General features: G+C 39.9%; 1 protein-coding gene across 1 annotated transcript in view; it reads right to left on the reverse strand.

The window, feature by feature from the left end:
* Positions 1-25,571, reverse strand: part of cdc23 (CDC23 (cell division cycle 23, yeast, homolog)) — a 38,806-nt gene that overhangs the window by 8,725 nt on the left and 4,510 nt on the right. Inside the window, exons 3-10 of the mRNA XM_063053652.1 lie at positions 25,067-25,204; positions 21,180-21,222; positions 18,682-18,787; positions 15,862-15,994; positions 15,029-15,206; positions 11,573-11,670; positions 10,183-10,264; positions 6,690-6,843 (exon numbers count right to left, since the gene is read on the reverse strand). Coding sequence (XP_062909722.1) covers positions 6,690-6,843; positions 10,183-10,264; positions 11,573-11,670; positions 15,029-15,206; positions 15,862-15,994; positions 18,682-18,787; positions 21,180-21,222; positions 25,067-25,204 — 932 coding nt within the window. The remainder of the gene's footprint in view (positions 1-6,689; positions 6,844-10,182; positions 10,265-11,572; positions 11,671-15,028; positions 15,207-15,861; positions 15,995-18,681; positions 18,788-21,179; positions 21,223-25,066; positions 25,205-25,571) is intronic.

Here is a 25,571-nt window from a genome sequence, read left to right on the forward strand (position 1 = left end):
CTGTGGAGGCTAGGGTATATTCAACATAGAAATCAATTGAATTTTGGATGCTGAAGGAATCAAGGGCTTAGAACAGAAAAATGGTACTGAATAGCAGAGTTGAAGGGATTGAATAGCTCACTAACAGCTTCTACTTCTAGTTCTTAGCTTCTTATTGGCTTTTCAGAAGCAAAAAAATACTTTTTCCCAACCAAGTTAATGGAAACATAGTATTCAGATCCACCCTCCAAACAGCGGTATCAATCTAAGTACGTCTTAAAACCAACATCATTAGTTTACTTATTTAGAGTTGTACAGATTAGGCATGATTCAAAGAAACAGTGGACAGCTCAAAAAGCTGAATAAGCCACATGCGGAAATTCTGCATTTATTTTAGTACTTCAGTAAGTTTAAATTGCTGGATCTGATTTAATAACACAAACCATTTGTTGAGTTTGTAGAAGGCAAATAGGGGAAGGATGACAGAGAAGTTAGGTGAGAGGGCAGGGAGCAGGAGAAAGGTAGAACAGGGTCTGCAGGTGAGTGACAGGTAATGGACCAACCCTTGGTAAAAGAGCTGAGAGCACAGCAGCTGAGCCATATGATCAACGGAGCTGTAACTATTAACTTCCATTTGCTCTTTACGCAAGGGTAGAGAATAAGTTTATGGTAGATGAGCTAAAGAATAAGGAGAGGCTAAAAGGGAATCATGTTAAAAACAGGCACAAGAAATTAATGGATACAAGTATCAGTGGCAAAGATAACAATTTCTACCCATCCCAATTATTCTTGAGAAGGTATTAGTGTGGCATCTTTCTGTATCGTAGGAATCGTGAGGATGCTCCCAGAGTATTTTTGGGTAGGATTTTGTAATTCAGATTCAACGACAATAAAGCAAGAACATAATATTTCCAAACCAAAAACATTGTGGCACTTGGAAGGGAACCCAAGCTCCCTTGCACCCACTATTCTTGTCCTTCAGGGTTAATAGGGTCACCAGTTTGGAAATTACTGCAGAAGAAGCCTCCAAGCTGCTGCAGTGCATTTTGTAGATACTGCAGCACCATGAAAGTAGAATTGACTGCTGAACAAGTGGCCGCTTTGTTCTAAGTAGCATTCACTTTCCTGCATGCTGGTGGAGTTACGCTTACCTGGGTATTTGAATTTTTTCTCCAACACATACTGACTTGGATTCTGCAAATGATGGTCCATGGTTTGGGGAGATTTAAGAAATAAATTACACTACAAGATATTTGCCATTTAACCTATTCTTGTAGCCACAGTATTTGTGGGCTTGATTAATTTAGTTTCTGGAAGAGAAACTATGTTGTTCAATTTCAATAATTTTGTTGTAGAATGTCACTGCCAAATGTCAATTATCGCTTTTATGTCTGATTTATTTTCTTGGTATTGCAGCAGCAAGCAAGGATTTAATTATTTGAGAGTTCTGAATAGAATGGATAGCCTTACAAGTTAGTATTATTCTATGAATATTTGCAGACATTGTTGAATTGATTTAATTTATTATTTTCATATGTACCAAGATAGTGAAAAACCATCCACGCAGATCAATTCATCACAATAGTGCATTGATATGATATGATACAAGGAAGAACAACAAGCGTGCAGAATTAAGTGTTGGTTACAGAGATAGTGTGGTGTAGGTAGACAATAAGGCACAAGGTCATAATGAGGTTGAGAGTCCACTTTATACTTGGGAACTGTTGAATGGTTTTGCAATAGTGGGATTGAAACTGTCCTTGGACCTGATGGTACAAACAGTACTTTCAGGCTTCTGTATCTTCTGCTTGGTGGGAGAGGGGAGAAGAAAGAACGTTTAGGGTGGGTCAGCTCTGATTATGCTGACTGGTTTAACTGGGGCAGCGAGAAGTGTACAGAGTCATGGAGGGGAAGGTTGGTTTCCTTGATGAGCTGAGTCCACAACTCCCTGCAGTTTCTTGAGGTTATGGGTAGAGCTGTTACCATACCAAACTGTGATGCATCCAGAAAGAATACTTTCTAATGGTTCATCAATAAAAATTGGTAAGGGTCAATGGGAATATGCCAAATTTCTTTAGCCTCCTGAGGAAGTCGAGGTTATGGGGTTGATATGGTTGGGCCAGGACAAGATATGGATGTTCACTCCTAGGAACTTAAAGCTCTCAACCTTCTCTATTCCAGCACTGCTGATGTGCACCGTCCCACCCTGCCTGAAATCAATGATCCACACTTCCATTTTGCTGGTATTGAGGGAAAGGTTGTTGCTCTGATACTATGTTCGTGTAAGCTCTCCATCTCCTTCTTGTATTCCAAATTTGGCCACAGAGTTGGGATGTATAGAGAGTAAGTAGGGGGCTGTGGCCACAATCTTGTGTGGCACCATTATTGAGAATAATTATGAAAAATGTGTTGTTGCTTATCATTACTTATTGCAGTCTGTTAGTCAGAAAGTCAAGGATCCAGCTTCAAAGGAGGGTGTTGAGACCCAGATCTAGGAGTTTGGAGATACATTTACTTGGAACTATAGTATTGAAAGTGACTGTAGTGAATAAACAGTAGTCTAAATTTCATTCGGTGTATTTACAGTCCAGGGGCTGCAGAGACGAGTCTCGGCCTAGAAAAATGGTGTCTGGTAACCTCTCTCTATTCCTTTCTGAGGTTCTTAAATGCTTTAAGATGACCACTATCAGTCTGGTGTGAAAAAAAAAGATGCTTTAATGGCTACCACCTGGTAGCTCTAACATCCACCATCGTGAGGTGCTTTGAGAGGCTGGTCAGGACACACCAACTCCAGCCTCCTAGACAACCATGGCCCACTGTAATTCATCTACCATTAAGAAAGCTCCATGATGGATGCCATCTCCCTGGCGTACACTCATCTATGCAACATGCTGATAACAAAGACACCTACATGAAATTTCTATTTATGATCTACCGCTTTGCCTTTCAATAACATAATTCCCAGCAAACTCATCTCCATACTCTAAGATGTAGAATCCTGCACCCACTCCTGCAACTATATTTTTGACTTCCTGTGCAACAGACCACAATCAAAACAGTTGCCCTGCGAGGCTGTGTCCTCAATCTTAAAGTACTTCCCATGCATTCAGGATTGTGTTGCCAAATTCTTCTCTAACTTCATTTCCAAGTTTGGAGGTGTCCGGATCTTAAGTGATGACTAGACGGAGCACAGGAAGAAGATAAACTTAGCAGAATGGTGTTTAAACAACAATTCCCTCAATTTAGCTAAACAAGGAGCTGGTTATTGACATTAGGATGTTGGTATGGCAATTGCCAAGCCCAAGACTATAAGAAATTGCCAAGTGGTGAATGCAGCCCAGTCCATTACGCAAAACCAGCTTCTCCTCCATTAAATCTTCTTGCTGCCACAGGTAAGCAGCCAACATAATCAATGACCACCCCCACCCTGGTCATTCTCTCTTTGCTCCCTTCCTGTTGGGCAGAAGATACAACAAAACTTGAGAGCAAGTAACACCAGGCACAGGGACAGCTTCTATCCTCCTGTTATTAGATCTTCAAAGGATCTCTCATGCGAAGACTGGAACTCGATCTCCCAGTCTACCTCATCAGGCCCTTTGAACTTCATGTTTACCTGCACTGCACTTTCTCTGCAACTGTAACACGACATTCTGCGTGGATTTCCATTTTATCACCTTGGTGTACTTGTCTATGGAATAATCTGTCTGGAAGGCATTCAAACAAAAGCTTTTCACTGTAACTTGGTACACGTGACAATAATGAAACAATATAATCAAATATAGAAAAGTGAAGATAGTGTGAGGGAACAAATAGGAAGGATTAATTTAGGTTCCTGTGGTCTGCAGGTATGATTCTGGTGGAGATGGAACCTAATCAATCCTGGGGAGTGCACAGCCACAGAACCGGGATCAATATCACCCTGAGGTGTGCTCACTCATTTTGGAGGGGTTTAGTTTGCCAGGGCATGAGAAACAGTGTGCAGATTCAGAAGTAAGAATGGAAACAGAAGGTAAAGAATCAGTAAACAGGGCAGGAAGGCAGGCAAATAAAAAGGCTGGAAGGCAGACAGCAATAGCAGGCATGGTTTAAATACAAGCAAGTTGATGAATAAGGTGGAGAAGCCAAAGCCATAAAGTACCACAGCTTTAAGTAAAACATCAACAAAGAAAAAAGGTATAAAAAGTAGCTCTTTGTCTTTACTTACAGGAATTTCTGATAAGATGGTGATAATTAATTTAAAAAATTTACAACCAGATAAAGAAATGTCTGCTTAAGGCGGATGGATGATATATTGGAAGCTTCAACAAGGACATAAGAAAAACACGAAAAGAAACAAAGGACCAAATCATTCAACCCACCAGCATAGAGTAGTAATATGCAGATCCCTTCACCAAAAAAAATAGCCTATTTTACTCAACTGTAGATTACTTTAGCAAAAGTGGACCAAATATGTTTACTGGAAAGGAAATCTCCATTGAAGCAAATAAGCTGACACTGAGAAAATGGATGAGACCTTGTGTTTAAGAGCCTTACAGAGTAAGAAAAACAATTTTGAAAATCAGATTTAGTACTCAATAATGCAATGAAGTCTCAAGGCATATAAAAATGCACAAGGCATTAAAATATTTGCATGTAGATACACTGAGCAAGACAGTAACAGAAGGCAGGAGATTCCAACTGTTCAATTACTTTAACTATAAGCTCAAAATGTTAGGTTAACAAACTTACAATTCCCCAGTTTCAAATACCAGTACCACTGAAGAAGAAAGTTATAGCCTCCAGGGAGATATGAATGGACAAGTCAGGTGGACAGAAAAGCAGAGAATAAACTTCAATTTAATAAAGTGTGAGGCAACAGATTTTGGAGAGAACAAACCAAGGAAGGGATTCACAAACACAAGTCATTCTGCAGATGTGGGAAAGCCAGAACAGCACTCAAAATTTTGGAGGAACTCAGGTCAGGTAGCATCTAAGGAAATGAATAAACAGTTGACATTTTTGGTCCAAGACCCTTCACCGGTGTTGTAAAGAATTCATAATATGAATTGTAAACTTCTTTCACAATGAAGTTTATAGGAACCGAAGTCAAGGCAATAAATAGTATTTGAAATGCATAGAATGTTGTTCTATGCTAAGCCTAGATTAAGAGAGGTGATGTCAAGACTTTGAAACAATAAAACAGCTGCAGCTTGGTGATCCTTACATTTCAGTTCAGTTCACAGAAAGTACGATTGGACAAGGTGGGGATATAGAAGATTTTCAATGGTATTGACCGTATTGCAGAATTTTAACTAAAGAAAGACTAGATGTGTTGAGATTATTTCTGTGGGACGGAGGAGATCGAATTTGATCTGATTTGAGATATCTGAAATTATGTGAAGTCTAGACAGAGAAAATAGAACGGAGCTATCTGCCCAAGTAAAGAGGCAAAAGCCAGACCTCAGACAAATGGGCAAAAAAAATCCTCAAAGTGGTGGGGTTCTAGAACTCAGTGCCTGAACACGAGTTAACGCAAAAATGCTCAACACATTAAAAAAAGTGAAAGCACCAAAACTTTCAGTACTTGGAAGGGGGCAGGTAAAGGGAAGCACCAGAGATACATTGTGCAATGATCAATAAACTAGTTGTTTGGAATCAACTGATCTTGCCTGGTGTCTCAGGGCTGGGTGTGTCTGCACCTGCAGCACCCCCCACCCCGGCACTCTTTCCCTGCCACCTGTCCCACACCTCTCCGGAGGTACTCCACCCTTGGCATTCCCAACATCTTTTGCTCATGCCCGATTTACAAACTGGCTCCCTTAGGTGTATATATATCTATGCTAAAAAGGAAAACCAAGATGGCAAATTGAATGCTGGCCTTCAATTCTGGTGGCTATGCTGCAACTGTGTTAGGTAATGAAGAGGCTGCACCTAGTGTACTGCATGCAATTTTCGTCTCCTTATTTGAGGAAAGATATACTAGTTTTGAAGGCGGTGTAGAGGAAGTTTCAGAGATGGAGGGGTCAGGTTAGTTTACGAGAAGAGACTTGAGTCACCTAGGACTACACTTGTTGGAATTTAGAAAAATGAAAAGGCTTCTTATAGAAACATATACAATTAAGAAAGGGATAGATAAGATAGAGACAGTAAAGTTGGTTCCACTTGTAAGTGAGACTAGAATTAGAGGACATAGTCTCAAGATTCAGTGGAATAGATTTAGGACCGAGATGAGGAGAACTGCTTTTCCCAGAAAGTAGCAAACCTGGGAATTCTCTGCCTAGAGAAGCAGTAGAGGCCACCTCATTAAATATAGTTAAGACAGTTAGATAGATTTTTACATAGCAGGGCAATTAAGGATTATGGGGAAAAGGCAAGTAGATGGAGTTGAGTCGGTTAGATCAGCCATGATCTTATTGAATGCTGAAGCAGGCTCAAAGGGTCAAATGGTCTACTCCAGCTCCCATTTCTTATGTTATTACCTTTGAAGCCTGAGAACAAGATCTACTAATGACGCAGCTAAAATGATGCTTCTAGTAGTACATTTGCAATTTGTAATCAACTACAGATAACATGGGTTGGATAAACAGAGGGCTCTGGTGGTCAAATATATCCCAGAGTGTGAGGATGAGTGCGCTTATTTCCACAATGAGTGAATGTAAAAAGCACACAAGGACTGGATGTATACAGGTTTTAAAAGAGCAAGATTCCTAGTGCAATCAACTGGAAAGTACCTGTAGGCTTGAATTGCTGCTGATATGTTCTTCATCTCCATATACTCATGGCCCATTAAGGTCCAGGCACCAAGGTAACGAGGATTTAACTTTAGTGCTCGTTGGAAGTACAGGGCTGCTTTCTCATGTTGAGATCTTAAACTGTAGTAATTGCCTTGAATAGAAGAGAGAGAACATTCTATTGAAATTTAGATTCATTGCAGCAACTCCAAGCAGTAGAGACCCAAAGGCCTTTGGATGAATCCTAACCCACACTTAGTGAGGTAACTCAAGCTAGGTAATAGTCTGAGTACTGTTTTTCTGGGAGGTGAGATTACCACATTTCCTTTTACTGATGCCATCAATTGAGAACGGCTAGAAAGTGACAACACAATAGAATAAGATTAGGCTGGGACAATGGTTTTTATATTGATAAAAATTTCATTCTTTATACATGGGAAATGCTCAAGTAATGGAAGATATAAACATAAATGGAAACAGTACCAAAACTTTTAATACAAATGAAGGCCACTGATTCGATATACCCTACTTCTGTATTGCAAATTGACACAGGAATATACCCCAAAAATTACTAAAGATTAGATTAACCAAACAATTTGCCTTTTAATTCAAACCAAGATTAAATGCGCACCTTCCAAGCAGGTTTCTTTTTAAGTCTTCCAAATCCTTTTCCCTCATTCCCGTTTGAACATTCCTGCTGCAGCCAACCATAGTTTTGACAAGAAACTGCACAGCCCCCATAAAGGAATTACCAAAGATTATCTGTTACTTTGTATAAAGAGTAATCATCTAAAACACAAGAAAGTCTGCAGCTGCTGGAAATCCAAAGCAACACACACAAAATGCTGGAGGAACTCAGTAGGTTAGGCAGCATCTATGGAAAAGAGTAAAAGTCGAAGTTTCGGGCCAAGACACTTCTTTCTTCTATTTCCGGCAGTTTAGATGTATCTAGGCGTATTACTGCCCTCCGCAGGATGTATAATTAATTATAGAAATTCAAGGAACTCAAATTCTCGAATATAACTTAGTCTCACGTATAAACTGAATAATAAACTCTTCAATCAGATGTTGGTTCTCTTGATGGCCAAACAAACATTTAATAGAAAACCAAAATACATTTAAGCCAGATAGACTCTTGAACAACATGCTTCTTTCAATTTTGTATCGATTACAGCTCAGCAAAACATGCTGGATTGTCTCTGGACTACCACAGTTACATAATCCAGTAGGATGTTTTCCTATTATCTTTAAATAACAGTTTAGCCCACAATGCCCCAACCTAAGTCTTTTTAATTTCACCATATCTCTACGATTTAAAAGGTAACAGTCTGAGACCTTTTTAACTAATGGGTGACTAGAAAAATAATGCCTGCCCTTTAATTCATTTTCCCAATCCTCCTCCCACTTCTTCTCTATACCTTTTTTAATCTTACTTCTCAATTCTGCTCTGCCTAGGGGAACTCTAATTTCTACTTGCCTGCTCTGTAAGGAAGACTTTGCAATGCCATCCACAATTTCATTTCCCTCCACCCCAGCATGCCCAGGTATCTATGAAAATCTAACTGCACAAACCATCTTCCCTACTCTAAACAACACTAAGAGAATATCAATAACTATGTCAGGACGAACTTTTGATTTATTCCTTTTTATAGCCTCTAAGGCAGCAGCAGAATCCAAACAGATGATAACCCTACATGGTCGAGAATCTTCTATCCACCATAAGGCCCAGAGGATTGCTAATAATTCTGCTACAAAGACAGAAACACCATCTGAAACCCGGTGACCAACCCTAACTCCAAGTTGAGACACATACATCCCAAATCCTGCCCTACTGCTCTCTGGGTCCACTGAGCCATCAGTAAAAATCTTCAGATAAGATCCCCATTTATTCTCGGGAGGCGGGAGAAGATGGCAACGCGACGCAGTGTGCGCAGCTCTCTGGTGAAATGATATCGTATTTGTAAGTAGGATGCCGTGCACAATTCTAACTCGATCGGGACAGACATGAGAAGCACAAAGGAACATCTGGAGAAATTTTTGAAGTGCCCGGTTCGCTGCCGCTGCTACTGTGTGATCAAGAATCTCTGGAGGGAAGGCCCCAAAATCCCCGGCTTTGCCTGCTGCTGGCGACCGAGGCTGGGGTTGAAGCGTTCGGCAGGGATGGTGCTCGGTACTCAGTGTCGGAGGGCTGATCGGAGCTTGAAGTTTTCGGACGACTCAGAGTCGGACTGTGGTCAGGCATGGCAGGGAGAGTTTTCTTCCTTCTCCCGTCTGCGTGAGATGTGGGATTTTCCAAAGACTTTGAACTTTTTTACTGTGCCCATGGCCTGTTCTTCATCAAGTTATGGTATTCTTGCACTGTTGTAACTGTATGTTATAATTATGTGGTTTTTGTTAGTTTTTCAGTCTTGGTCTGTCCTGTGTTTTGTGATATCACACCGGAGGAATATTGTCTCATTTCTTAATGCATGCATTACTAAATGACAATAAAAGAGGACTGCATGTCCTCATGATCTAATCTAATATTCATTTATGATCAACGCTGATGATGACACTTCTCTAGTAATTATCTAAGCTCCTATAATGCACAGCCTTGCTCCAAAGATTTGGAAAATGTTGAATTCAATGGGCAAGTTGAAATATCTTTAATATCAGTGCAGGATTCCAGACCATCAAGAAGACAAGATAACAGTTTTAAATTCCCCAAAGAGAATCACTGTTCTCTTGTACATCTAAATCTTGTTGGTCTTAAATATAGAGAAACTTCAACTCTATATTCAATAAGGTACGAGTGTGCTGGACAATCTTTTGCTTGGTGTTTCAATATTCTCATTAAAAGTGGGAGAAAGAGAAAATAATAATGAACATGCTTATTTCACTGTGGATCTAAAATGCTGCTTAAATTCTTCAAAAAAGAACTGAATGGCACGTTTGGAGTCCAAATATTCTGTGCCATTGGCTGGCGACACAGACTGTAAGCATGAACCTTTATATCTGATTTTAATTCTCAAGCACAACGACAGTCATTTTTCATGGGAAGAAACGGGAGGAGGGTCAATCAATATCAAAGTGTGCCATGTTCTTATATGACTTACTGGCTGCAGGTGGGCACTGCAAAGTAGCAGACGCAAAATAGTGTAGAAACTCAACAAACAGAAGATAAAACTTCCTTCACAAGTCTCAACTAAATAAGAGGGTTAAATGGTCATTAACAGATCAAATTAGTATTTTGGTTTGTTTATCAAATTATTAAGCAACAATGCCCTGAAAAAGGATCTAGTGTTTTCCCAGCGTATATGACAAACAAACTCTTCTCGGGCTTCGACCCAGGTACAGGTATCGATTATAACCGACACTTCGATGACAGACTCTGCCATCTTCTTCAGGGACGTTCATCATCTAAACGTCGGTTATAATCAATACCTGCACCTGGCTTGAGCCCAGGAAAAGTTTATTTGCCAATAATAACCTGTCTGAAACAAACAACACTTACCTATCACACAACATGTTTCCACTCGATACTTGTCGATTTCACAGAGATTATGTGCCAGGTAACTCAGCTCAGGCTTCATGTTCTAATTGAAATATAAAAACGGGAACAAACATAATTATTTACTATCATTTGGGACTAAAGTCAACTTTTATTTACTTTATTTTGCTTTAATCAAATTTATGTAAGAAAATTCTTTTGGCACAAATACAATCTGAGATGACACTAACAGTCCTCACACTTTCACATCAAAGATAATTTAAATATGATGCTCTGGGAAAATAATTGACTTGGTACTTCTACTCAGAAAAGGAAAAGTATCCCTAGAATTACTAAAGGTTAGACAGATTGCACAATTTGCCTTTCCTGTGAAACCAAGATTAAATATGTGCATTTCCAGGTTTCTTTTCAGTCTTCCAAATCCTTCTCCCTCATTCTCCTGTTTTGATGAGAAACTGCACAGTCCTCCAAAAGGAATCACCAGAGGTTGCCATTTACTTGTTTCAGGATGGGGCTAGAGCGTGGTGACGCTATGTATACCTCAGTCAGTGCTGAGAAAGGGCCTTAGCCTGAAGCATCGACTGTTTACTCTTTTCAATATATGTTGCTACATATGGGTTCCTCTAGTATTTTGTATGTTTCCTCAGTATTTTGCTCTTCCTGCACAATTTATTTAAAAATTTTTCTTATTGTAACTTATAGTAATTTTAATGTATTGCACTGTAATGCTGCCAGAAAACAAATTTCACGACATACATCAGTGATAATAAACCCGAACTGATTGTATAAAGAGTGTTTATCAAATCTCCTTTAATGCACAACCTTGCTTCGAAGACTTGAAATATGTTGATTTCAACAGGCAAGATGAAATTTCTTTAATGTTAACGCAGGATTTCAGTGAAAATACGAGCATGCTGGAGTAATCATTAGCTGCCTGGATGAATGGAGTTCCGACGCCACCAAGCGCAATGTCATCAAGACACAGATTACTAATCAGGCATCCTATTCTTCACACTGAATCAGAGCACTCACTCTGATCATTAACGTATCGAGGCTGAATTTTAGTGCTTAATAGTTATTTGTGAAACTTGTATGGTCTTTATTCAATAAGGGACAGGAGAGAAGAGCAAAGCAAATAACTAAATTTTGTAAGAATTTAGATTTTGTCACATAAAATATCGTTACATTAGAAAAATTATTATTATTTGACAACATTGCTATCAGAATATGGCACTAGTTTAAGCATTATGCAATAAAGTTTTGTATCACTTCTAGGAAAAAGCAGAAACCATTAAGTAAATTATGTTAGATTTCTTCAACCACACAAGATGGAAATTAGTTGCTTACATTCTTAGACTTTTGAATACTTTTGAACATGTCTATTATGTCTTACCCGAACATACAGGAGATTGGATAGAGTGTCCATATTCTCTATTCTATATGGATCTTGATTCCGTAACTCATTAAAAAGGGTTAAAGCTCTATCAATGTCTAAGGATTGCAAAGAAATGAAAAACTAAATCAGCATTTCCTGAACTTATGATGCTCAAACATATCCAGATTGGAACATAATGAATCAAAAGAACTCTTCATCCAGCAAACATACTTTGTTCAGCAAAGCACACTGATAATTAAGAAGTCTTTATAAATCATAAAACTAAAACGAGAAATGTTTATATCATCTCAACTTCAAAACAAATATAGAAGTGCTCAATTTTTTTAAAAAAAGCAAAAATTAATCTTGGGTACACCTTGTCTAAATTAGTTGAGCCAATAAGTGGTCATCATCTCGCAGTTGCTTTCACACACCCAGTAACATACAAAACGTTCAATGAATTGGAGGGACATCAGACTGTGGTAGCACATAACTTCTTCAGCAAAGGCAGATGTCAATGATAAGATGTTAATTCAATTTTAGCCAGAAAAAACAAGAGATAGATTTTAATTTGAGTTTTGAATATTTATTTGGCAAGGACTAGTTTCTTGTTAAATAAACAAATTATCAGGACAGTTTAACAGGAACACAAATTCTGGAAGAACCCAGCCAGTAAAGCAGCATCTGCCGAAACATAAATCAGTTTTGGGTCAGAGACTCTCCTCAGAATTGAAATGTTAATTGATTCCTCATCCCACAGATGCTACTTGACTGGCAGAGATTTTCCAGCTTTTCAGTTTTTTGTTTCCGATTTCAGCATCTTCAATTTTTTTTTTTGTTTTCCACATTAGGAAACTCGAGCCAGAGCTTTAGCCTTCAATTTTAGCTCTTAGCTTATACACATAACTGTCTAAAAAGAAGGCACAATTTATTAAAACTGTCATAGAATATCAAGCATTCAAATCAACCTGAGTTTCCATGATCATCTAAACTTTTATTTTTAAATAGTGCTGGAAGTACACATCCCTGGTCTAAATTAATCAGCGCTGGAAATTGCTGCTAATTGCATGTATCTGACAGCCTCTTGCAAGCAAAGGAACTAATAAATATGTTTGAAAAGGTCTGTGTGTAGTCAAGTTTATTGAGAACATAACTACTCCTTTCTTCAACAATGGAAAATGTGTATTTTAGGTTTTTAAAAAAATAATTTAAAAGCAAGTTGTTCACGAATTAAAGATATTTTTTGAGATAAACTAATTTTGTCTGCATCTAATCAAATTTTAATGAGACACTGTTCTAAGTAAATCAGAAGCATTTTAAAGAAAAATCTGCATTGGTATTACTAAATAGACAAACTGTAAATCATATATTTCTTCTTTAGACAAATGGTACATCTGTGCCAAAGCCTCTTTTCCAGCAGATCAGATCAATGTGATCGGGTTCGATCAGGTAGATAGAGGGAAGCTGTTTCATTAGCATTTGGTTTTAGGATCAGTCACAGATACAAAATATAGGCCATAACATATAAAGGAGAGGATACAGATAATGCAAAGCAGTTATCGTCTGGAACTCAGAATGTTGGACTGTAGGTTTCATCCAGGTTTTAAAAACAGAAATGGATAGGCACTTGGAAGTGCATAATTTGTCGAACAGTGGAGAAAGAGTAAGTTTCAAGCTTTAGAAATGCTGCTACGGATAAAGTAATGGATGAGAAGGTTGAGAAGCTGCCTGTGCCATATCACAAAATAATATACAGCGATGGTTGGTGGTGGTGGTGGGAGACTTGGAGTTGATAGTTGGAAAGCACTTTATAATCTCCTTAGAGGCTACCAGGAACATAACTGCTGTCATGCCACAGAAGTGGGGTAGGCCTCACATTTAAAAAAAAATTTCCTGGCATCCTGCATGAGTAAGCTGATGTACTTATCTAAAACTAGGTTAATAGGACTCCCAGTTATGAAATACCCCAAACTTGTCTTTGTTCTTTTTATGTAAAAGATGAGCTGTTAGAAAGAGTGAAGCATTTCTGGAGTAACTGGGTCAGTTCAAAATAAGTTACCAAAGTCCAAAGTAAATTTATTATTAAAGTATATACATGTCACCATATACAACCCTGGGCATACTCAATAAATCCAGTAGTCATAATAGAATCAATGAAAGACCACACCAACAGGGCTGACAACCAGTGTGCAAAAGACAACAAAAAGAAAGAAGAAAATAATAAATATTGAGAACATGAGATGAAGGATCCCTGAAAGTGAGTCCATAGGTTGTGGGAATAGTTCAGTGATGGGGCGAGTGAAGTTGAGTGAAATTATCCCCTCTGGTTCAGGGGCCTGATGGTTGAGAGGTAAACATGAGAAAATCTGCAGATGCTGGAAATTCAAGCAACACACATCAAAGTTGCTGGTGGAATGCAGCAGGTCAGGCAGCATCTATAGGAGGAAGTACAGTCGACATTTCAGGCCTAGACTCTTCATCAGGAGTAACGGAAAAAAGAGATAGTAAAAGAGTTGAAAGTGGGAGGGGGAGGGGGAGACCCGAAATGATAGAAGACAGGAGGGGGAGGGGATGAAGCCAAGAGCTAGGAAGTTGATTGGCAAAAGGGATACAAGGCTGGAGAAGGGGGGTATCATAGGATGGAAGGCCTTGGAAGAAAGAAAGGGGCAGGGGAACACCAGAGGAAGATGGCGAACAGGCAAGGAGTTACTGTGAGAGGGAAAGAGAGGGAAAAAAAATTAGGGATGGAGTAAGAAGGGAAGGAGGGGCATTAACAGAAGTTAGAGAAATCAATGTTCATCCCATCAGGTTGGAGGCTACCCAGACGGAATATAAGGTGTTGTTCCTCCAACCTGAGTGTGGCTTCATTATGACAGTAGGGGAGGCCATGGATTGACATATCAGAATGGGAATGGGATGTGGAATTAAAATGTGCGGCCACTGGGAGATCCTACTTCCTCTGGTGGACAGAGCATAAGTGTTCAGCGAAATGGTCTCCCAATCTGTGCCAGGTCTGACCAATATATAGAAGGCCACACCGGGAGCACCGGACACAGTATATCACACCAGCAGACTTACAGGTGAAGTATCGCCTCACCTGGAAGGACTGTCTGGGGCTCTGAACAGTGGTGAGGGAGGAAGTGTAAGGGCAGGTGTAGCACTTGTTCCAATTACAAGGGTAAGTGCCAGGAGGGAGGTCGGTGGGAAGAGATGGGGGGACGAATGGACAAGGGAGCCTTGTAGGGAGCAATCCCTGCCGAAAGCTAAAAGTGGGGGGGGGGGGGAAGATGTGCTTGGTGGTGGGATCCCACTGAGAGGTACTTCAGAATCTTAATGTGAACTTTTATAAAGTATTAACTTCTAGAAATGGAAGTTGAAAAATGATAGGTTTTATAAATATAAATCTAAAATGAAGCCCGTCTCAATTGGATCAATGCAAAAATGAAGCAACTGCAATCCACTCCTAATACTGACCTCTAACATTGTGATAAGCCACAGCAATTTGAGAGATGATATAAGTACTTTTGGAAAAGCCAGCGTCAATCAGGTTTTGATATTTCTGAAGAGCCTCTTCAATTAACTGCAGCTCTGTGTAAATGTGAGCCAGGAAGAATTCTTTCATCCATGTACTGGGCAGAACCATGGGCTTGAGCTGCAAGAGAAAAAGCAAAGGGTACTCGGTAACAGCAATGTGTACAAGTGAACATTAAAATCATTGCAATCAGAACTTTAACAAGTATTTTACAGAAAAATAAATTTCTCTGCCTTTTTTCACGATAGAGAAAATCATCAGAAACAGTACACTGTTGTAGGTAACCTTTTCAAAGGCAGAGATGCCAACTCCAGATCAACAGTTCAACGAGAGGTCTGTCTTTCCTTTCAAATACAGATCAGAACTGAATAAGGGCACTTCTATGCAATGCAATGGTTTAATTTAGCTTTTATTCATTTTTAAATCAGCAACACTTCAGAAATATTTAATTTAGTTAAGCCCAAATCCCAATATTCTAAAAGCTTACATATTCTATGCTGATTTTTCCACTGTAGAGAAAAATGATATATAGCACAGAACAGTACAAATATATATAGAATACAGAACATTACAGCACAACATGGGCCCTTTGGCCCACAATGTCATGCCAACCAATTAACCTACTTCACGAGTAATCTAACCCTTCCCACTTACATAGCATAGACCCTCCATTTTTCTCATCCACAGGCATAACTTAGTCTCTATACATAAATTAAAGTTATGTAAATATATTTGTCAAGATAGATTCTCCGCAGAAAGGAAAAAAATTACCTACCATCTCCTTGTCAGTAATGAGGTTACAGAGTTCAAGCCAAGCTCCCCAATGCAGCGGCAAACTATGTGTAGCTTCCACAAACACATCAATGGCTTCTTTAATCAAGTCAAGCTTTCGTAGGACTACTCCATACCTAACATATAAATTCTAACTTAATGTCATTGTGTATAACAGTGTCAACCAATCTACGCTTGTGTCTAAGTTTAAATTAACAACTTATTACAAATAGCATATATCCCTGATTACAACTAAAACTCATTTATTGTTATTTAATGAGATGATATTGTGCAATTTTAAACAGTCAAATTTATACATTTCAATTACCATGCTAAAGTGAATGTCTTCTTCAAATTTTCTCTACCCCATCTCCACAAAAGGTACCGACTCTTACTTGCACAAGTCATTAAACTTTGGAGCTCTAAGAGTGCACCCAATGCTCACTAGTTAGTTAATTAATATTCATTTTATATTAAGGAAAAGCTATTGATCAGCAAGAAGATATTAATAGAAATACAGTTTTAATAAACTAACAAACTTGGTAATCGCTGAAGGAAGATATCATCTTTCATTTGACACTAAAAGTTCGATTCTGAAGGGGTTGTGCTTTGAGTTCAAGTAATTCATGCAAATGCACAAGGTCAAAGGAAGTATAAAATAAGGAAGAATATCAGACAGTATCATTCCAAAAGAACTGCTCAGTCATCCAACAGAATTATCTCCTACATGAATTCCACACTTCTGCCTTACTCCCATACTCTGTTAACAATGTTCTCTCATAATTCCAGACTCTTCTCATCACTACTCTGACCAGGAATCACCTTCATACAGATTATTTTTAGTCTGAAGAGGATCTATTTGACACTATTGCCAGGTTTATTATCCAGCCATCTACACTTGGGCCTCCTTCTTCAATCGTATGACTTGCTGTTTAGAATAATCCATTACTTTCAAAGATGAAAAGAACAATTCCCTCTAAACTTTCCCAATACCTTAGCACCAGCTACCAGTCCTACAGTTACTCAAAGGTCCTGAATACCTTTGTTTCCAGAATTGAGCACAGAATTAAAAATATGATCAAAGCAATGACAACTGAAAGCAAAACTTCAGAAAACTTGTTACCATGGTTTTGGTTCAGTCCTATAGTAAGGAATTTATAGACCAGTTAGCCTGACCTCAGTGGTTGGGAAGTGAACTGTTAAGGATGAGGTGATGGAGTACTTGGTGACACAGGACAAGGCAGGACAAAGTCAGCATGGTTTCCTTAAGGAAAAATCCTGCCTGACAACCCTGTTGGAATTCTTTGAGGAGATCACAAGTAGGATAGATAAAGGGAATGCAGTGCATGTTGTATATTTGGACTTTCAGAAGGCAAGTTAAGAGCCCATGGTATTACAGGAAAGTTACGAGCCCATGGTATTACAGGAAAGTTACTAACATGGTTAGAGCATTGGCTGATTGGTAGGAAGCAGTGAGTGGGAATAAAGGGATCCTTTTCTGGTTGGCTGCCAGTGACTAGTGGTGTTCCGCAGGGGTCGGTGTTGGGACCACATGTCTTTATGCTGTATATATATGATTCAGATGATGAAATAGATGGCTTTGTTGTGAAGTTTGCAGATAATATGAAGATAGGTGGAGGGGCAGGTAATGTTGAGGAAACAGGTAGGATGCAGAAAGGTTTAGACAGATTAGGAGAACGGGCAAGAAAATGACAAATGAAATACAATGTTGGAAAATGCATGGTTATGTACTTTGGTAGTAGAAATAAATGTGCAGACTATTTTCTAAACGGAGAGAAAACCCAGGAATCTGCGATGCAGAGGGACTTGGAAGTCCTTGTGCAGAAAACCCTGAAAGTTAACTTGCAGGTTGGTCGGTGGTGAGGAAAGCAAATGCCATGTTAGCATTCATTTCAAGAGGTCTAGAATCCAACAGCAAGGATGTGATGCTGAGGCTTTAAAAGGCACTGGTGAGGCCTCACTTTGAGTACTGTGAACAGTTTTGGGCCCCTCATCTTAGAAAAGATGTACTGGTATTGGAGAGGGTCCAGAGGTTTACAAGGATGACTCCAGGAATGAAAAGGTTATCATACAAGGAACATTTAATGGCTCTGGGTCTGTACTCGCTGGAATTCAGAAGGATGAGGGGGGATCTCACTGAAACCTTTTGAATCTTGAAAAGGCTAGACAGAGTAGATGTGTAAAGGATGTTTCCCATTTTGTGAGAGTCTAGGACAAGAGGGCACAGCCTCAGGATAGAGGGGCGTCCTTTCAAAACAGAGATGCAGAGAAATTACTTTAGCCAAAGAGTGGTGAATCTGTGGAATTTGTTGCTACATGCAGCTGTGGAGGCCGGGTCATTGGGTGTATTTAAGGCAGAGATTGGTAGGCTCTTGATTGGACATGGCATCAAAGGTTACGGGAGAAGGCCGGGAACTGGAGTCCAGGAGAAGAAAAAAAAAGGATCAGCCATGATTGAATGGTGGAGCAGACTTGATGGGCTAGATGGCTTAATTCTGCTCCTATGTCTTATGATCTTATGGCTTATACCTTAAAAGCCACCTCCAAAGTTTTGGAAATTTCCCACTGAGAAGTCAAATGCAAAAAACTCCAATGGTGTATTTCACATCTTAAATTAATATAAATGAAAAATGGCTTTACACTGGCATGATTTAGACCCAAACTGTTAGCTTCCACTTAGTAACCAATTTCAAAGTACAACATGTGGAGTAATACATGATTATTAAGAGAGGGACAGCCCATACGTTCATTGTCTTTTTCAACAGAATAACCTAGTAGTAGAGATACATAAACTGGTACATACAAATAGAGTCCAAATCCATCCAGCTCCCTGGCTTTGTGCTTTTTGCTCAACTCCACTCGCAATTCCCTCAAAGACTCATTCTTCACTTGTCCTTTCTCCAGAGGGCCTGCCAAGCAGCCAGAAAATAAGCATTCAGTCCCGGGATTTCAAATACAACTTTTATTCAGAGACCAAAGCTTAACAGACCAATAATGCTGTCACCTAGTGTTTCCCAGGCAGTTACATAAACACACAATCACAATGATTTTCCAATATTGTAATTAATGTTAAAACACCAGCATTGGTTATTTCCATGTAGCAAGAGGGTGAATGGAATCAGCACTAATCACAGTATTATAATGAGCAATTACAGTATTGAATGTGTTGCCATGTTGGGAACTAGAAGTGAACCCCTGCACTCTCCAGAGACACTCACCGCAATGAATCATTCCATGTCTCAAGTGCGGAGAAGCTGTCTGTGAGGAGCAGAACAAACAGTGTCGCTGCTCAGTGCTGTCACTTGAGGCTCATGGCTGTACCCTGTAGGGCACTGAGTGTGTGCCATTGCAGAGCTGCTTTGATTTCTTTATAACAAGCTCAATGACCTGCAACTGGCATTCATCTAATTACCACGGGAAAACCTCTGGGCTGGGAACATTGGTGCAGCCGAAGAGAGGGCAAGACAGCAGCTTCAACCACATCCGACATTAAAGAGTCTAAAGGAGCCGTGCAATCCCTGAGCAGGCGCTGCCTGTCTCCTGCAGTGATCTGTGTTCACTGGGTCAGAAAGCGTGTAGCCCTGAGCTCCACATCACGGTGTTGAGAGACTGCACTGCTGCCTCACCCTCCCATCACTAGCCCTCCAGGGCAGCCTTGCCACGTGATTCTTTGCTGAGGGAGGGCGAACACAGGGCAGGGGTTCACACCAGGTACCGGGCACCCAGATCCCTGGCACAACAACTTGCAAGGCTACAGGATACATCCATTTGATTGTTCAGAATGCAACACCAAGAGCACCAAGACAAATGAGTGCTGTGCAGAGCAGGGGCACCTATGTACAAGCCTTCACAACTATCATTAAATGAACCGGTGAGAAATATTAAAGTTTATTAAGTATTTAAGTTTAATCACTGTTCTCTGAACAGGTTAGTACCAATCCTGAAGATCAGTGAGATCAGTTTAGTTATATTTTAAACATACAAAAAGGAATAGTAATATACAATTAGATTCATTACCTGCATGGTGAGATAACCAATCTATAATGCTGCAGTTAAATTACAGAGAAAGAGGTTCATTTTCAACTAAACTCCATGTTTAGTATCTTAACTTTTAAGATTAATTTTTCCTAGCAACTGCAATGATGATTTCAGCAATTTGTTTATGGAGGCGGCAATGGATATTATTATCCAAATGGTGAAAGTCTGCACCATGCTGTTGTGCAGAGGAACTTGGGAGTGCCTGTGCACGAATTGCAAACGTTTGGTTTTCAGATGCAAGAGGTCATCAAGAAGTTAAATGGAATGCTGACCTTCATTGCTAAAGGGATTGAATTTAAGAGCAGAGAAATATGTTGCAACTCTATAGGGTACTGCTGGGGCAGCACCTAGAGTACTGAATGCAGTCCTCGTCTCTTTACTTGAGGAAAGACATACTAGCTTTTGAAGTGGCGCAGCTGGACGCTTGTATGGTTGATTCTAGTGATGAGGGGGTTAACCTCTGAGGAACACTTGAGTCATCCGGGACTATACTTGCTGGAATTCAGAAGAATGAGAGAGTATCTTATAGAAATATATAAAATTATGGAAGAGATAGATAAGATAGAGACAGGAATGTTGTTTCCACTGGTAGGTGAGACTAGCACTAGGGAACATAGCCTCAAGATTCAGGGAATAGTCTTAGGATGGAGATGAGGAGAAACTGCTTTTCCCAGAGGGTAGTGAATTCTATGAAATTCTCTGCTTAGGGAAGCAGTAAAGGCTATTGCATTAAATATATTTAAGACACAAATAGATTTTTGCATATCAGAAGAATTAAGGGCTCTGGGAAAAGGTAGGTAGGTGGAGCTGAGTCCATGGCTTAATCAGCCATGGTCTTATTGAATGGCACAGCAGGATCAACCAGCCAGGTGGCTACTTCTGCTTTTATTTCTTAAGTTCTTATAGATACTGAATAGAAATCTCCTGCCTTCTTTCTTGATCTGTGTGGAATTGATAGGAGAGAGCAGTTGCCATTGCACAGCAGAATTTCAAGGGAATGGGACACATGAAGAAAATATCCCAATATCCCAGCTGAAAGACAGCCCAAGACTATAATCAGAAAAAGGATCACATTCAATAGCTTGAGTGCTATATATGTTAAATAGCTCGTTTCCATCCCAACATTAAAGATGAATAATGAACAGATACAGAAAGAAACTAAACAGAAAATATTGCAAAAGTATACTTTACTACTGGTTAACAGGAAAAGCTGGGGCATTACATTGTTTAAACAATCATTTATTCATGTTAGGTTTTTTTTACCTAAACTGTCAACCGTTTCATCGTCCTTCTTCTTTTCTCCAGACTAGAATAAAAAAATATATACCTTTATAATCAGAGCTACAATATTACAGAGACAAGAATTGGGATAATCTTTGCAACACATATTCTGTTTTAACCATTTAACTGTTGTTTGGTGCTAAAACTGAAAGGCTAGATAAGCCACTTCAAACGGCTATTCATAGGCACTTTGGTATGGGTTTGGGGCGCTGTACGGGAGAAGCAGATCTCAGGTTGTCTGCTTTCCTTCTTGGCAATTCAAGGAGGAAATAAAGAACAAGCTTGCATTAAAAAGTACCTTGGTATGGAAACACCAATGCCCTTGAAATGGAAAATCCTACAAAAAGTAGTGGATACAACCCATCCATCATGGGTATAGCCCTTTCCATCACTGAGCACATCTACATGGAGCACCATCACAGGAAAGCTGCATCGATCATCAAGGACCCCCACCATCCAGGGCACATTCTCTTTTCGCTGCTGTCATCAGGAAGGTGGTACAGGAGACTTAGGACCCTCACCACCAGGTTCAGGAACAGTTATTACCTCTCAACCATCAGGCTCTTGAATCAAAGGAGGTAACTTCATTTAACTTCACTTGATGGCTGAACTGTTCCCACTAACTATGCCCTCACTTTCAAGGACTCTTCATCTCATATTCTGGATATTTATTGTTTATTTATTTTTTTTCTTTGTTTGTTTGCAGTTTGCTGTTTTTTGCATATCAGTTGTTTGTCCCGTTGAGTGCGGTCTTTCACTGATTTCACCACGTTTCTTGGATTGACTGAGTATGCCAGTAAGAAGATAAATCTCAGGATTGTATATGGTGACGTATATGTACCTTGATAATAAATGTACTTATCCTCATGTCATATCAATGCACATCATTAATACAGGTAGTTCTGCTGCAATGCGTGTTTCCATAATGCAGATCAGATATAATGAGATGGATGAACTATAATGCAGTTGGGACTAGAGAACCACTCAGGAACGACTTTGAAAACTGTTCGTGGCTGGATTCCTGAACTGCGAACTACTCATAAATCAAGCAAGTAACAAAGTTCCCACATGAAAGAAGATGCTTACAGCCCCACAACAGCCTGCAAATCCATACCACCAATCTCCCAAACATATATGGGCTGTACGTAAGTCAAGCATTTATCAGCTAGGGAGCACCTCAAGTCACTGCCGTGATATCAGCAGAATATTATAAAGCTGAGATTTGAGTGTAGGATAAAGAAATTTGAAAATCTGTGTAACTAAATGAACAAAAGAAAAATTCTCAGAGATCTAAAAGATGGAAATTAAGTAGGGGTTCATTGTGATTACTGTCACATTAAAACACACCTTCTCAAAATGGGGTTCTCCCTTTTTAGAATGTCTATGGAACAGGATAACTATTCAAGTAGAAATAACAGGAGATAACCTTCATTCTTGGCAGTGGAATGCTCCTCCTGAGAGATGTGGAATTTCAGGCTACTCAATGATCTCCCTAATGACATCTGCTTCAGCTCTTTACTGACAAGGTCAAGGAAACAGAGTTGGAGCTAGATGCACTCAAGACCATCTGGGAGACTGAAACCTTCATCGACGAGTCTTTTACTGAGGTGGTCACACCTAGCACGCAGGCTTCAGATAGTAGATGGGTGACCACTAAGAGAAGTGAGGGGAGTAAGCAGTCGGTAAAGGGGACCCTTGTGCCCATACCTCTCAGCAATATCTGCTGGAGAGGGGGGGAGGAGAAAGAGGTGCAACAGGAGCCCGGCCAGTGGCACTATGGCTGGCTCTGAGGCTCTGCAGGGAAGGATAGAGTCAGGCAGCGTGGCACTGACAGGGCAGGAATAGGATGACGGTACAGATGAATGAGTGGCCGAGGAAGTGGAGTAGAGGGCAGGCTTTCAGATTTCTTCTTCATTGGGATCTCTTCTGGGGAAGTTATAACCTGTACAAAAAGGACAGGTTACACCTGAATCTGAAGGGGAACCAATATCCCTGTGGCCAGGCTTGATAAGCTGTTGAGGAAGGTTTCAACTGAGTTAGGAGAGAGATGAGAACCAGAGTGATAAGGCTGAGAATGGGGATGTTGATATGCAAGTTGATGCAGTGTGCAGTGAGACTGTGAGGATAGATAAGCAGATGATAGGGGAAAATTGCAGTCAGTGGGATGCAGTTAAGTGTAACATGGAACAAAATCGAAAGTGGTTATGAATACTGAAAGAAAGGTGTTATATTTGAATGCACGCAGTACATGGATAAGTTAGAGATTGGCAGGTATGAGGTTGCAGGCATCGCTAAAAGATCATAGCTGGGAGGTTAACATCCAAGGATACACCTTGTATGGGTCGGGTAGCTCTGTTTGTCAAAATGAAATCAAATCCTTAGAAAGAGGTGACATAGTATCAAAAGACGTGGAACCCTTCTGTGTAGAGTTAAGAAACTGCAAGAATAAAAAGACCCTGATGGGAGTTATGTACAGGCCCCAAACAGTAGCCCGGATGTGGAATACACATTTCAACAGGAAATAGAGAAGGCACGTAAAAAGGAATTGGATAGATTGGGAGAAGGGGCAAAGAAGTGGCAAATGGAATATAGTGTAGGGAATTATATGGTCATGCACATTAGTAGAAAGAAGAAAGGTGTAGACTATTTTTTAAACAGGGAGAAAATTAAAAAATCAGTGGTGCAAAGGGACTTCAGAGGCCTTGTGCAGGATTCCCTACAGATTATCTTGCAGGCTAAGTCGGTGGAAAGTAAGGCAAATGTAATGTTAGCATTTATTTTGAGAGGACTAGAGTATAAAAGCAAGGTTGTAATGCTGAGGCTTTATAAGGCATTGGCCAGACCACAAGTGGAGTATTGTGAGCAGTTTTGGGCCTGTTATCTAGGAAGTAATGCGCTGATATTGGAGATGGTCTAGAGCAGGTTAAGGAGAATGATAACGGCATGAAAGGGTTAACATAAGAGGAGCACTTGATGGCTCTGGGCCTATACTCACTGAGTTTAGAAGAATGGGGAGGGGAGAATGTCATTCCATAATTGAATATCGGAAGGCCAAGACAGCGTGGGTGTGGAGAGGATGTTTCCTTTCGTCGGTGAGTCTAAGACCAGAGGTTGCAGTCTCAGAATAGAGGGATGTCCATTTAGAACAGAGAGGAGAATGGATTTCTTTAGCCAGAAGGTGGTGGCAATGTGGAATTCATTGCCATGGATGGCCGTGGAGCCAAGTCACTGAGTATATTTAAAGTAGAGGGTGACAGGTTCTTGGTTGGTCAGGGTGTCAAAGGTTACAGGGAGAAGGTAAGAAAATGGGGTTGAGAGGAATAATAAATCAGACATGGATGCTGCCTGACCTGCTGAGTTCCTCCCGCATTTTGTGTATGTTGGTTTGATTTCCACCATTTGCACAGCTTCTTAAGTTTATAAGTCAGCCATGATGGAATAACAGAGCTGCCTTGATGGGTCAAGTGGCCTAATTCTGCCCCAATTGAATTTACTACCTTCGCAGATAGAAGTATTCCTCAAGATATTAATTCACTGTTGATATCCTCAGTAAGGCAACACATGCATAGCAAGCATATTATTGTTTACAAACTTATTGACCCTAATGGGAGTGGAGAGGAGAGGAGAGATATGGATCCCTTTTATTACAACAAACAATGAAATTTCCACAGACTTTTGGAAAATGATATACATAAGGAAAGAACACAAGCTGTGAAATTTTTCCCAGGAATCTGGAGAACTAATAGGAGAGAAGCCCCAGAAAAAGAAAGACAACAACTAACCCACCAAACCACCCGGTCACACTGAAAGGTTCTCACAGGGTCAATGCAGGCTTGCAGCAATCTCATCATTAGTGAATGTATCCTTACCAGATATCTGGAATACATATACAGGAAGTAAGCCTTCTGACTCTGACAGCCTTTGAGAAAATATGCCGCTCGGTCATACTCCTTCAAATCAAAATATGATTTGGCCAAAGTGTAGGCATCTAAATCTGCCAGATCTTCCTAAGTACAAACAAGATTTTATGAAAGATATATCAGACAGAAACATGAAATCTATTATAAAATGCAGACATAGCTCCCATCCTTCATAGTGAATCTATTCAACAGATTTTCATCCTCAGGGTTTTGTTAATGAAAAGAGTAAATTGAACTGGAATTTTAATACCACCCTTTCCCCAAAGCAGACAAGTTAAAAGTACAAATATATTATTAAAACCTCTGTTCCATGTAAAATATGCTTCTTCTTTCTAAATAACCTAGTGTACCTAGTGTTAAGAGTCTTACTGCATGGTAACAGCTCTTCAGGCTACCACATCCATGCCAACCATTGCACCCATCTCTACTTATCCTGTTTACCCATTTTAGGTCC

This window comes from Mobula hypostoma, chromosome 7 (assembly GCF_963921235.1).
Source record: "Mobula hypostoma chromosome 7, sMobHyp1.1, whole genome shotgun sequence".
NCBI lineage: Eukaryota > Metazoa > Chordata > Chondrichthyes > Myliobatiformes > Myliobatidae > Mobula > Mobula hypostoma.